The sequence below is a fragment of the Haliotis asinina genome, chromosome 2 (genome assembly GCF_037392515.1).
Source record: "Haliotis asinina isolate JCU_RB_2024 chromosome 2, JCU_Hal_asi_v2, whole genome shotgun sequence".
Taxonomy (NCBI): domain Eukaryota; kingdom Metazoa; phylum Mollusca; class Gastropoda; order Lepetellida; family Haliotidae; genus Haliotis; species Haliotis asinina.
The window spans coordinates 15,784,547-15,799,888 of NC_090281.1; the positions used below are offsets into that span (position 1 = coordinate 15,784,547).

Sequence of the window (15,342 nt, forward strand, 5' to 3'; positions counted from 1 at the left end):
CGTTTCCCCATGATGTGTACCTCGTGTTAACAAGTTTCGTTAAAGGACCAGTTCACAATTTTGCACCACACATTGTGCACATGGTTGATTGACATGAAAACAAACGACACTTTGGCTGCAATGCGCTCTTTCAGACCAAAACTGAATTATTAATTGAATGACAGCGCTTTGGGTTAATTTATTTTGTTACATTTACGATATAGATTAACAGGAAATGTCAGACAAAGTTAAACTAAAAGAAGAAACAAAGAAGCAAATTCGAGGTCTGATTCTTTCCTCTCCAGTCGGGCTGACATTGAGAGAACTGAGGACAGATTATGAAAGTTTCATCGGACCTCCAATACCCTTCAGACAGCTTGGCTACAACAGCTTGGAAGATTTTCTCCAAGATATACCGGACACGGTTTGTCCATCATGGGAGAAGGGTATTTTAATCCTGAGAGCCCCGACGGATCCCACAACTCGGCATATCGAGCGACTTGTGTCAAGACAGAAGATCCCAAACAAGAAGAAGTGGGCTGCGTTACGGAGACAACCACCAAAACGCCATACGTATCGGCCTGCTCCAGTAGTACCCAGTCATTTGAGAAATCAGATTCAGAACTTGTTCAAGTGCTACAGTGATGGCTTGCCAATCACACATTTTGAGACATGTTTTTCGAAGAGATTTGGGTATCAGCTTGATTACAAGAAACTCAGATTTGATACACTGAGTGATCTGTTGGGAAGTATACCCGAAGTAGTGAAGCTCCTGCCTTTTCAGAATGGAGAACTGAGGGTTGTACCAGCAGATTTTAGGTCTGGTGTCCCACCAAAAAGAAATGTTTCCCCCCAAACAGACAACCATGTTTCTTCAGCATCTGTCACAGCGAATACAGTTACAAATACTGTTGCATGTCAGAGCCTTCAGTCACAACATCCAGCAGCATATGCAATATCACATAAACAAAATCACATTGTCCCCCAAAGTAAGAATCTTTTATTAAGCCATCAAGCACAGAATACATCACACATTCCTTCCCTTCTGAGTCTCCCACTCCAAAACCTAATCCCAAAGCCAAGTAGTCAGAATATGGGTTACCCAAACCCTAACATGCAGTTGATTCAATCTGGGAACATGCTGTATCAAGTGCCTGTTATTCCCAACGTGCATGTACCAGCAAGCGTACAATACCTTCCTCACGCAACGCAGAACCCACCAATGAGAATGCACCTGCCACAAGCACCTATCAGTGTACAGGTTAAAACGACCAGTTACCACCCTGCTGCTCCAAGTCAACCCATGAATACCATGTCCACTAACATTAGCCAGACTTTACAGGAACCGCTTTCTGTGGCTGTAACAAGCAAGGAAATGACATCACCAGGTGATATTTGTTTTTAAGGAATGTGCCTTTTGTTAACCCAGCAGTGAATGGATACCAGTAAGGATGAGGATATATGAAACAGTTTTGACATTCTAGAACCTTGCAGGAGGGGTCATAAACTGACTAGAGTTTGAACAATGGTCCATTGACTCATGGAATAATTTTGTATCTTGAGCATGTTGTAGTCTATGTATTTTTTGTATTTTTTATTTGAAAGAAGGGGTTCTGATACAGCACTGTTTCTCAATACCAGCTTTTGTGTGAATACAGAAATCTATTTGTCTATCCAGTGATTGACATCACGAGCATCAGCCTGTGCAGTAGCTTGTAATAGATGGTTGTTTTGTTGATAGCTTTCACTGCACCCCAGCAGTGTAGGCAGTTGTTCATGATATCAACCCTGGTTTGCCTGGTCCACATTTGACTGATATTCAGACTGTTGTGTCTTCAATGGAATATATGTTCTTTAGACAGAATTAGTGAGGGATTGCGTCATATTAGTTAGTTGAGAGAGAGTGAAATGAAAAAGACAGAATTCTTATTTAAGTCTCCTGGCATTAGGCTTTATCTGTTACATGGTATCTTACTCTGAGTGTGTGATGACCGATGACCTTTACTTTGTGATGCCCAGATGACAACCGAGGGGCACAACAGTCCGGGAACAGCATCAAATCCTGCAACAGCTCCTTGGATTCCACCGAGTTGATGTTTGATGATGACTGTGGAATTTCTCCTGAGTTGCAAGAAGAAATTAAAAAGGTAATCAGTCAAGGCTAGGCATCTTTGTCATTCAAACTGATGACCCCTAGAGATCCAAGTTTGAACTGGTCCTTAGTATAACCTATGCTTCTTGTAAGAAGCAACTAACAGTTTCCTGGTGGTCAGGTTCTCTGTCTTGGTTGACACATGTAATCATATCCCAGTTGCTTAGATGGGTGCCCTTGTTGTTTAAGACTTGATTAATTACATATCACTGCCATATAGCTGAACTCACTCAAACACATTCAAACTGGGAGAAAGTGTTGTGTTGTTCAAGTTCTTAGTTTCATCACTTTTACTGTCAAGAGATGTTATTAAAGTGTATTTAGTTTTGCATCCAGTAGAGTAATATATAGTGAAAGGCTGTTTCTGTGTATCTGTCCTGTTTTTACTGCACTACAATTTACTTCCAGCAATCCATATAAACATGAATTGGGTCATATTTAATTTCAAATTTGGGAATTTTGACAGACATTTACTGCAGATTTAATATCCAGACTTATGTGCTATTTAAAAACTGTATTATTTTTCTACTTTATAAGCAAAAATTTTTTTTTTTTGATATCCTTTATATAATACACATCCCACTGAACGCACAGTTAGGCCAATGTGTGTTATTTTGACATATGCTGTTTGCAAATGTGTAATTTTTAGGGATACAGAGTAACAGCCTAAAAACAGTTGGTGTTTTTTCAGTTTCTGACAGTACTTTAACAACTTTCACTTGCTATGAGAATTATGCTATTTAAATGAATTTATTCCATTGAAGGTCCTGGATACAAGACCAAAGGGAATATGGGCAAGCAGGCTTCCTTTCGAATACAAGGTATGAGATAAGGAAGAACCTAGGGCTTCATGAACAGATGTTGTTAGGAAATCTTTACTTATGATTTGTTATTATTTCCTGTGAGGGATAGGTGTCTGTCATCTTCAGCATTATTATATCCCGGCTACGAAGTAACGGGGATATGTAGCATTCATTCCATCAGCCAGCTTATCGTTCTTTTATCTGTCTCAAAACTTTGTCCGGAGCATATCTCATGAAGTTTACATGGTAGGGTCACCAAACATCACACACATGTTAAGCATTACCCATAGATGTGCCTTTTGCTATTTTGAAGTTTTTGTCAGAATTTTATTTTTTGCTGTTTCCATGGAAACATGACAGCGCCAAATGTGTTTGATAGTTTTGTCAGGACCATATCTTTTAAAGTTTACATGCTGGGTTCACCATACGTCACACACATGTTAATTATTAGCCATTGATGTGCCTTTTGCTATTTTGACATTTCAGAGTTATGGGGGCTTTATTGTTTTTGGTTTTCCATGGAAACATGACTTGGTGCAAAATGTGTTTGATGGTTACCTGGCCATAGCATATCACTGAAACTATACATGCTAGGTTCACCAAACGTAATACATAAGTTAATCATGACCTACAGATATGCCGTGTGCTATTTAATTGCAAAATGTGATTATTCAAAGTGTGTTGTTAACTTTTCAATTTACGTGGTCTTTCTTCGTGTCATATGTACCAATGTGTGGTTTAAACTCTATATAGATAAGTTTCCTTGATGTTATCAAAATGTGATTTATTTTCTGTATCTACATGGGTTGTTTTGTATATATCAAATATAGTTCAAATATAGTTCTGATTGATTCTTGATATTTCATTTCTTCATTTCTTATGTGCAGATAAAGTTGTACATGGCAAAACTATTGTCTAATATGTCTATAAAGTTTAGCAGAGTCAAGAACAATTTGTGAGATGCTGATCCGTGTCACATTATCTGTCAATATCAGTCATTTCCATGTCCCAAAGTGGAAAGCAGGGGTATGTGAGCTTCACTCAATTCTACACTTATAAATTGCTCTGCAGAGTTGTGTCCCTTGGGCAGAAATCTACAATCAAGACTGGTGTTTGTTGTACTCGTGTATTACACCGAAAGTGACTGGGAATACCGTCCGCAACATCGCTCACTTGCTCACTCATAGTCTGTTTACATTGAAAATATACTGATGAATTTCACTTTAAACACAAAAGTAAACCAAATAAAGTGATGGGTGAGTGGGTGAGTTTAGTTTTACGTCGCACTTAGTAATATTCCAGCTATATGGCGACGGTCTGTAAATAATCGAGTCTGGACCAGACAATCCAGTGATCAACAACATGAGCATCGATCTGCGCAATGGGGAACCGATGACATGTGTCAACCAAGTCATAGTCTGACCACCCGATCCCGTTAGTCGCCTCTTGCGACAAGCATAGTCACCTTTTATGGCAAGCATGGGTTGCTGAAGGCCTATTCTACCCCGGGACCTTCACGGGTCCCAAATAAAGTGAAATGAAGATGGCAAACCCTCATAATTTTACATTGCCAACTGAAATTTGAAGTCTCAGAATTTTATTCAATTTGGATAAAAAGTTGCTTGACAAATGATCTAGAATTCAAATTGCTATTGTTGGTTTGTATTACAAGGGGGTAAGCACAGTAGTTGGAACAGTGAAACAAATGCATGTGCAGTAAATGAGTGTTCTCCAACCATACTTGTTACAGGTGTTTCAATTGAAGGTGCACACTCCCTTGTAATTCAGTCAAAACTCACTCACTCATCTGAGTGTACTAATGTAAAGAAGACAACAGAAAAGTGCCATGTAACCACTACATACTTTACAAAAAAATATTGTTCACTTGACAGTGCAGATATATATTTCAGAGATGTCCATTGTGTCCACCTATTGCAGATCTCCACCTTTCTAAGCACAGTTCAGGACAAGTACCTTTAAATTTTTATTAGACTGTTGAACATGTCATTGTTTATATTTAGCCACTGCTGGACATTTAGTAACATGGAATCTGTATTCCAGGAAATGTTCCACAAAGAGCTTCCATTTAGAGACTTGGGATTCCACAGCGTGGTGGAGTTTGTGTCGACACTTCCACAACAGCTTGTTGAGATCCAACGCCCCAACAAGAAGGGAGACTGGCTCTTGCTTGGTGCTCACTCCAAGACAGACGAACAAGGTAGATCAACCAACTAGTCACAACCTGGGCTGATAGGGTTTAGAGGTGATCCTCAACAACCCTGCTTCTGTCAAAAGAAGCAGAGGACTGTACAGTGAGGTTTAATCCATGTGACTGTGGCTTCACAAGGTTTGATCCAGTCTGACTAGAGCTGTTCAGTGATGTTTGATACAACATGACTAGGACTGTTCAAAGGTTTGATCCAATATGATTTGGGATGTACAATGAAATTTAATCCAATATGCCTCAGACTGAATAATGATATATGTTCCAGTTTGACCAGGGCTATGCAACATTGTTTTATACAGTATGTCAAGGGCTGTACAATGAGGTTTGATCCAATAAGACTAGGGCAATAGAGTGATGTTTGATCCAATAAGACTAGGGCAATAGAGTGATGTTTGATCCAATATGACTAGGGCAATAGAATGATGTTTGATCCAATATGACTAGGGCAATAGAGTGATGTTTGATCCAATATGACTAGGGCAATAGAGTGATGTTTGATCCAATAAGACTAGGGCAATAGAGTGATGTTTGATCCAATATGACTTGGTCTGTACAATGATGCTAGATCCAAAACGACTAGTGCTGTACAGTAATGTTATCTTGTAGATGATGTTGAGAGGATGACAAGCGGTGGTGTGGGATCTAAACAAGGTCTGCAGAACCCCAAGGAGAACCAGAGTTTCCGGGAAAGCGTCCGGCAGGTGCTACAAGCTCACCAGGAGGGAATTCTAATGCAGGAGTTCCCAGCCAAATACAAGGTACTCAGACAAGATCTATAGAAGTGAAAGTTTGTGATTTTGTGGAGGATTCCAGGGCATACAGTCATCCCTTGCCATAACGCGGGTCTTGGAGTCCATGGATGACCCCACGCGTTATTAGACATCCGTGTTATAGTACCTATTACTTATTGTGGAACAAAGGCCGAGTTAGATTTATATTCCAAGGACATAACAAAACTGCTGTTTCGTGAATTGGGTCCAGTAAAAATATATCGTATCATTGAAGGTGAAAATAAAAAAACTGAAAAATGAAATGAAAAATGAAAATAAATATATGTACAGGAAACTTTGCAATGAAAAATCACTACCTGTTATCAAAGACGTATATTCACGTGAATATACGTCTTTGTTGTTATTCAACTAAGCCAGAAATGGTGATCAGCTGTGCACAAATGTTTTCGTCCAATGTACCGGTGATTCAGGTAAAAATGATCCGATAATATTACATCAAAGAACTTCTATTCCGTTATCAGAATATTTTACATATTAAGCTGTTATTGTAACAGATTATTTTACATTGCTATCTGGCTAGTATATAGTGTGAGTTTTCTGCAAACATATGTAACATAACAATGAACACAGGCCGTTACCTGTCTTGATACAATTTACGGAGGAGACAGTTTGACAAGTCACCGCCGACTTCCTGCGATACTTGTAACTTTGATTGTAAAAAAAACAAAATTTTGCCCATTTAATTGTCGAAACTGACTTCAGTGAGTCAATAACGTGGGTCTCAGAGTCCATGGATTACGAGACTGTAATCTGTTGGTGACTGCTAAGAATAATGTGAAATCGAGGTAGGCGCAAAAAACGGATCCTCATGAATGAGGTAAGTGGAAGTTGTACACGTATGGAATGAGGTAATGCTCTCACGGTGTTTCCATTGTTTCTTTCAACAGTTTTAATAAATAAAATTGGGATTGAATTTAGTCAAATGAAATGTGGTTTCTGACACCATACATCCTGGGATGACTGTGTCTTACCGCGCTAAAGCGCGGTGTGTGTTGCATCACAGCAAACATTGTAAGTGCTCGTCGTAACTCGACTGATAGCATGTCTTGTCTTTCATAAGTTACTGCTATGATGTTGGTACGATTATTATTGAGAAAACCCTGCATGTTTTAAGCATGTGAAACACAATGGATATGTACGATAAACACTGTCAGTTGCCATCCGCACTGAATTTCACTAGTTTACGTAAGTTATAAGAGCACAGCAGCGGATTTGTTGATGGGCTATTTTCAATTTCGTGAAGGGGTGTGGGAGCCACGGATTAACGCGCAGTTTAAGTGAATCCGTGGTATCGCGAAACGCGTTATTGCAAGGGATGACTGTATTTGAGCCTTGCTATATCATATGCTGGTCACCATGATTCCTAGGTAGATTGGTTAGCAAGACTTCATGTTTGTAGCCATCCTCGTTATCGCCAGGGTATGCATTCCATTAAGTTTCCACTATACCCTGGATACATCCACAGGCTGACTTTTTAGCCAATTCAGATGTCTACATTAGGAAGTTGAGCAAAATAGCCACAACTGACTTTAACTTTTCAAATTATCTAACTGATTAAACTTGGCACTTGGTAGGAGTTCTTGCATATGTCTATTTAAGGTTTCAGTCCTATCAAGTTTTCTGTATGATTTACCCCAAATATGAGGCACACTGCAAACAAACCTTCGCAGCTGTGCCTGCTATCTTTGTTGACACTGGCGAGCTTGGTTGTAACAGCGGTTTAGCTGATTGGTTACTGTGAGAATGCAGAGCCAGCTAAGGGAGGTAATGAAGTTATTGGACCGACCCATAGATGTATATAGAGATATCGAGAATGGTTTGTAACCAGAAGAGACACCCACCTAACCCCCCAACACCCAACACCCAACACCCACACCCCTCCGCCCATCATTTTGGAACTGAAATATATCTCATACATACATGTTTGTATGCCTTTTTAGCAAAGTATTGCCTCTGGTTTGTTCCAGGAGATGACTGGCCGGACGTTGAAGGATGAGATTGCCTACTGTGGCTCCCTGGAGAAACTCTGTATCTCCCTGACAGACGATGTTCTGCAGATCAACTACAAGGGGGATGGTGAGTCTCCAGTAAAGCACAGTGCCCTTTAAGGTCTAGGCCACAATTAGTCTTCTCCAACCCATGCTTATCATTAGAAGCCGCTAATGGGATCAGGCAGTCAGGATTTTTTCTGACTTGGTCACCACATGCCAATGTGTAACAATTGCAAAGATCAGTGCTTATCCTGTTGTTCACTGTAGTTGTCTGGTCCAGATTCAAATATTTACAAACCGATGCAAAATAACTAGATTATTGCTAAGTGTGGCACACAACACACAAACAACATGCGAAAATTATGCACTATAGACTTGGTGGACCATAATTTTATGTGTCATGACATTTCATCAATGTGTGAAATTTCAAGTATTTAGTCTCACAGTCCAGTTAACTTAATTGTCATCAGTTAATCCAACAATGACCTGAATTGTTTTCTCAAGGCCTGCTGCTTCTCCGGTTTATGGACCCTGATGTCAGTGAGGTGATTTATTCCAAACACTGGTGTCATCCGACATGAACATATTCTCACTGTTCACTGTTTCAAATACAAGCATTCACTTATCACACCGATGGCCCTGGTTTGATTCCCAACATGGGTACAACGATTGAAGCCTAATACTGGTGTCCCCACCATGATATTGCTGGAATATTGTTAAAAGCAGTGTAAACCTGAACTCACTCACTCTAATGCAGGCTGCCTGATGCTGTACGCCATATACTCTGATCTGACACGGAAGTTCGACCAACTGTTGGACACATACCACCCTCTTGCTGTCTCAGAGGTATGTCTGTAGTCGACAGCAAGCAATTTTGGATCTTTATAACTGAAAACATGCAGTTAGTGCACAAGCTATTGAGCTATTGAATCTGAAATGTGATGTCATCTTTTGGTAAATGTGGATTGCAGTCTCTTTGTAGGGAAACATTTTTACAACAGGTTCTGTTTTTGTGTCATTACGAGGAGGTGGGGTAGCCAAATCATTAAAGTGTCCACTCGTCACACTGAAGATCTGGGTTTGATTCCACACACGTGTACAGTGTATGCAGCCCATTTCAGGTGTTCACTCCCATTATGTAGCTGGAATGTTGCTATAAAACTATACTCACCCACTTCTTTTCATTACTGCACTTTGTGATGTGCAAATACCAGAAATTAACCATACATGTACTGACGATCCAGGGTAGAATTGATCTCCAATAACATACATCTAATTATAACCCACTTCTGTGAGCTTTTAACTCTATAATGATATGTGATATTGCTGCAATAGTGCTAAAAGTGGCATGAACGTAACTCACTCACTCAGGACCTATTTAATTTAGGACTTTTTGAACAAACATTTGTCCAAATAGATGATTTGACTGCAACTTCAACATCCTCTCCTGCTTCCACATCCCCTGCTGCTTCCGCATCGTCAGCTACTTTCACATCCACTGCTGCTTCCACATCCTTAGCTACTTCCACATCCTGAGCTGCTTCCACATCCTTAGCTACTTCCACATCCTGAGCAGCTTCCACATCCTCAGCTACTTCCACATCTCTGCTACTTCCACATCCACTGCTGCTTCCACATCCTCGGCTACTTCCACATCCACTGCTGCTTCCATATCCTCAGCTACTTCCACATGCATTGCTACTTCCACATCCTTAGCTGCTTTCACATCCTCTCCTACATCCTCTGCTGCTTCCACATCCTCTCCTACATCCTCTGCTGCTTCCACATCCTCTCCTACATCCTCTGCTGCTTCCACATCCTCTCCTACATCCTCTGCTGCTTCCACATCCTCTCCTACATCCACTGCTGCTTCCACATCCTCTCCTACATCCACTGCTGCTTCCACATCCTCAGCTACTTCCACATCTCTGCTACTTCCACATCCACTCCTGCTTCCATATCCTTAGCTACATCCACATGCATTGCTACTTCCACATCCTTAGCTGCTTCCACATCCTCTCCTACATCCTCTGCTGCTTCCACATCCTCTCCTACATCCTCTGCTGCTTCCACATCCTCTCCTACATCCTCTGCTGCTTCTACATCCTCAGCTACTTCCACGTCCACTGCTGTTTCCACATCCCTAACTACTTCCACATCCTCAGCTACTTCCACATCCACTGCTGCTTCCACATCCTCTCCTACATCCTCTGCTGCTTCCGCTTACTCTCCTACATCCTCAGCTACTTCCACATCCTCTGCTGCTTCCGCTTACTCTCCTACATCCTCTGCTGCTTCCACATCCACTGCTGCTTTTCCCACATCCTCTCCTCCCATATCCCCTGCTGCTTCCACATCCTCTCCTGCTTCCACATCCTTAGCTGCTTCCACATCCTCTCCTCCCACATCCTGAGCTGCTTCCACATCCTCTCCTTCTCTCACATCCTCTACTGCTTCCACATCCTTAGCTACTTCCACATCCTGAGCTGCTTCCACATCCTCTCCTTCTCTCACATCCTCTACTGCTTCCATATCCTTAGCTACTTCCACATCCTTAGCTACTTCCATATCCTCTCATCCCATATCCCCTGCTGCTTCCACATCCTCAGTTACTTTAACTCCTGCTTCCACATCCACTGCTACTTCCACATCCTCTGCAACTTCCACATCCTCAGCTACTTCCACATCCTCTGCTGCTTCCACATCCTCTCCTCTCACATCCTGAGCTGCTTCCATATTCCCTCCTCTCACATCCTCTACTGCTTCCACATCCTTAGCTACTTCCACATCCTCTGCTACTTCCACATCCTCAGCTATTTCCATATCCACTGCTACTTCCACATCCTCAGCTACTTCCACATCCTCTGCTACTTCCACATCCTCAGCTACTTCCACATCCTTAGCTACTTCCACATCCTCTGCTACTTCCACATCCTCAGCTACTTCCACATCCTCTGCTACTTCCACATCCTCAGCTACTTCCACATCCTCTGCTACTTCCACATCCTCAGCTACTTCCACATCCACTGCTACTACCACATCCTCTGTTGCTTCCACATTCTTATCTGTTTCCACATCATCTGCTTTTCCCACATCCTCTGCTGCTTCCACATCCTCTCCTCCCACATCCTGAACTGCTTCCACATCCTCTGCTGCTTCCACATCCTCAGTATACTTCCACATGTATTGCTGCTTCCACATACTCCTCTACTTCCACGTCCTTAGCTACTTTCACATATTCTGCTACTTCCACATCCTCTGCTTCATCCTGAATCATCACCACTAGGTGTTACATTGCTAGAATATTGCTGAGCAGTGTAAAAGCATACTCATTCTCCCCATTAACTCCACAACCTTATGTCCAACCATGGTGGCAATAATGACGTATTGTATACAAACTGTGAATGACATCATGTATTTGTGAATGATTGCAGCTGCAATCCTATGTTTGACAGCAAGCTACCCCAGCCGTGCAGGATAGTATACCAGCTGATGCTGTTGGACCAGGGTCATACTACACACAACTCCCCCTGCCAGATTTCTCTGACTACGTGGAGATCTTTGTGTCCAACATCGTCTCTCCAGGATTGTTCTGGACACAGTTCCGACAGCGGAACAACACTATGGCTCTTGAACGACTCATGGATGATTTAGAGTGAGTTGACATAAAATAAACACAAACTTTGAAGCATGACAGTGACATTACTAATCAGCTGACATTTCGTTTTGGTCATCAAGTTCAGTCCATGATAATCCTTTATCCACAATGAAAATATTCTGATTTTTGCTACGGTCTGATGTATGGTGTCAGAAAGTCAGTGGTTAGATTCCTGGATGCATCTTACCTACGGTAAGTTTGGGTTCAAATGAAAACTGGTGGAACAGCACTAGCTGATTCCTGACTCATAGGGGCTGTCCTAAGTTGTACCTCAGTAGCAGGAATAGCAGTGTCTAAGAAAGTGAGGGAATACATTTTTACTGATTTCATCAGAGCAGTATTCCAGCAATTTCATAGCAGAAAAAACAAAAATGACTTTCACTCAATGCACCTATGTGGGGCATTGTAACATTGTTCTTTGATTGGCTGAAACAGCAGTTACAAAATGTGGACAACTCTGTTAGCCAAAATAAATGTAATAATATTCAAAGTTGCATTCAAAAGGCATTTCAAAACAAGCCAAATGGCCTCTATGTTTGGTTTTGTTAGGTTTTATCGGAGCAGCAGTGGCAACCAATACAAGGTTCCAGAGTCACTGGTGGCCGTGGGGCAGGTGGTGGCTGTGTTGTTTCCGGAGGACCAGAACTGGCACCGTGGCATCATCACCAGCATCAGAACCATGGACTTTGTTGATGTGAGTGCTGAGGATTTAAACTCAGGGTTCCGCAAGTGTTCAAATTCTGTTTCAAAAAAGAATGAGAGACTCATCCAGAAGTACATTTTACTGTTCTATTTCACATTTGTCAATAATGACCATACCCTAGCAGATGTTACACATTGCTAATCATGTTGAAAGCATTGCTGTTTTCTTACCTGGCATTACACAGAGCTACATAGTCTGAAGGTGTAAGGTGAAATGTCAACTGCATTAGAAAACTTTACATTTGTCCTGAATGCATGTAAGCTTGTATTCTGTGTGCAGGTATACTACGTTGACTACGGCAACACCTGCTCTGTGCAGAAGAAGACGCTTCGACTACTGCGGTGAGGGGACAGGATGCTGTAACTGTTCAGCTTAGATAATGCTATTGTGTATTATTGTTGAAAACCATGTGGTTCAGACACCAAAATCATGCTGTGCAAATTGGTGTCCACCCCTTTGACATTCAAGACGTTGCCTTGGCTTTTTATCCCAAATCTGAGTGCTCATGTTGTGTATGTCTGGACTCACTTCTCTTTAAAGATTCTCGTTAGAATTGGTCTTCAGCAACCCATGCTTGTCCTGAGAGGCAACTAACAGGATTGGGTGGTCATTACATCCCAGTTGTTTGACTCAATGCTCATGTTGTTGATCACTGGATCGTCTTGTCCAGACCCAGTTATTTACAGATCACCGCTATATAGCTAAAACATTGCTGAGTGCGGCGTTAAACAACAAACCAACCAATCAGGAATCACTAGTTTAGACAGTCATTGAATTAGAATATTGCTAACAAACAAATTATCCACAGATCAGATTTTGATGACTTTATACCTGGCCATGATGTGTAGGTGAGCTAGATGTTTTTTCCCTCAGATCACGCTACCTCAAGCTTCCTGCCCAGGCAGTTCAAGCAAGACTGGCCAACATACAACCTTCAGGGGAGGTAACTGCTGACTCTTACTGCACATGTTTGTCCAGTACATAGTGATGTGTATCATGATACAGAAAGATAAGACATACCTTGCGGATACAAAAGAGTGGAATAATGGCCACCGTATAAAATGCTTGTTGTGAAATGAACTGTTACTGGTTTGTTACACTAAGAGATAATGCTAGATTGCTTGACCCGGAGGATATGAGAACAGTCGTGATACAGCTGGAATGTTGCTGGGTGCTGTTAAACAGTATTTTCTCAGCTCTCCAGCTTGATATTGTTGGGCAACAGGTAAAATCATGTTCCTATTGAAAAATAGAACTACCCATGAACTGGCCAATGATGGAGTCAAGTGCTTAAGACATTAGCTTGTCAGCATCAGAGATGCCTAAACTGTCATATGTTCTCCTTTATTTTCCTTCAGTATGGTTTCTGCCCATGAAAATCTTGATTATTTTCCTGCAGAAATGGACTGAACAGGCAAAACTGGAGATGCTGAAGATTTGCATGAACAAGCCAATGATAGCACTGGTTACTTCCCAGAAGGTGAGAGAATCTTGGCAACATGATGTAAATGTCAGTAATGTCAGGTTCTGACGGATCAACTCAAGATATGTCATGAAGTATCTAATATTACTTGTTATATTGGCTCTTTCAATAAAGATTTGAAAGAGTCTTACCAAAATTGTAAACCTGATGAGAAAGTGTCATAATAACTATTTTCTAGAAGATTTGTTTCAAGTACCTATTTCATATATTTTACTTCAAAAGCATAACACACCAAAGACAGACCCATGTTTGATTCCTGACAAGTCCATTTCTGGTGTCCTGATGTGATACTGCTGGACTATTGCTAAAAGTAGCATAAAACTAAACTCATTCACTCTCTCAAGGTGGCCCAGGTGACCAGGTGGCCCAGTGTCTGTGGTTTGGATATTGTGCAGAGTTGTGTCCCTTTGGCGTATCAGGAAACTATTACATTGAGAGTGAATCCTTGTTCATTAAGAATGCATGTATGGTTTATCAACACCATGCTTTTGAGTAAATGTTTCACCAAAGAATGAGAAAGTCACAAGGGTTTAGTGCCGGTGATGTAGCACATTTTTTCGGTAATCAAAGAGCAGTGTAATTTAGCTGATAATGTTGGTGTCATTTGTAGCATTATGTTGTTCATACAGGATATGAAACATGGCTATGGTGGTTGATTAGTGCAGTTACTAATCACCTTGTTGTTGTTGTTGTTGTTGTTGTTGTTGTTGTTGTTGTTATCATTCCTCTTACATCTACAGAGTCGTGTACTGTCCATGTGTCTAACAGACACCACCTCAGATGTCGACCTCCATGTTAACGACCACTTAGTTCATGAGGGGTACGCATTGTTCAGTCCTGATGAGCTGCAGACAGACCCTCTGTACCCAGAAAACCTGAGAGAGGTAAGTTTTACAATCCTAGTTACAGCCCTCAAGATGAATCGTCTGCATATCCACCACAGCCCATGGACATCCATATTAATAAGACTGGATAATAATATTCACGTCATTGCAAGGTTGGGTACAAAAAGATTTGGGCTCGAACAGATCATCAGTAACCCATGCTTATTGTAAGAGGCCACTAATGGGATCACTTGGGCATGCTCACTTACTTGGATGACACAGGTCATGGTATCCCAGTAATGTAGATCAGTACTTTTTCTGTTGATCACTAGATTGTCTGGTCCAAAATCGACTATTTGCAGACTGCTCCCATATAGCTGGAATATTGCTGAGTTTGGCTTAGAACTGAACTCAGTGATGGCAGGTATGGCGGGCATAGCAGCTAGTCCCTGGGTGGCATGGATTGGTCAAGACAGTTGCTTTCCAGTCACTTTTATATAGAGTTATCATTGATGAGAGCTGTTTCCACTTGCTTGCAAATTATGTTAACTTTACATAAACAGCGAAAGCTTGATTGACTGGACCCTGGAGTTGTGGCTTTCACACTGTTGGAATGCCTGATCTAAAATGATAATGCAACGAAACTAATGATTTGTTGGTCAAGAGGGTTGGTTGACACGTCATCAAATCCTAACTGCGTAAATCTTTGCTCAGCTTCAAGCAACAAACAA

The 15,342-nt window shown here is 41.3% G+C and overlaps 1 protein-coding gene across 1 annotated transcript in view; it reads left to right on the plus strand.

The window, feature by feature from the left end:
- Window positions 1–62: 62 nt before the first annotated feature.
- The window catches only part of LOC137273308 (tudor domain-containing protein 5-like), a 68,323-nt gene continuing 53,043 nt past the window's right edge, over window positions 63–15,342 (plus strand). The window contains exons 1-13 of the mRNA XM_067805876.1: window positions 63–1,367; window positions 1,999–2,126; window positions 2,896–2,952; window positions 4,996–5,152; window positions 5,768–5,919; window positions 7,920–8,028; window positions 8,701–8,789; window positions 11,399–11,598; window positions 12,151–12,295; window positions 12,584–12,645; window positions 13,178–13,247; window positions 13,704–13,784; window positions 14,528–14,671. Of these exons, the coding sequence (XP_067661977.1) occupies window positions 215–1,367; window positions 1,999–2,126; window positions 2,896–2,952; window positions 4,996–5,152; window positions 5,768–5,919; window positions 7,920–8,028; window positions 8,701–8,789; window positions 11,399–11,598; window positions 12,151–12,295; window positions 12,584–12,645; window positions 13,178–13,247; window positions 13,704–13,784; window positions 14,528–14,671 (2,547 nt within the window). The 5' untranslated portion in view covers window positions 63–214. The remainder of the gene's footprint in view (window positions 1,368–1,998; window positions 2,127–2,895; window positions 2,953–4,995; window positions 5,153–5,767; window positions 5,920–7,919; window positions 8,029–8,700; window positions 8,790–11,398; window positions 11,599–12,150; window positions 12,296–12,583; window positions 12,646–13,177; window positions 13,248–13,703; window positions 13,785–14,527; window positions 14,672–15,342) is intronic.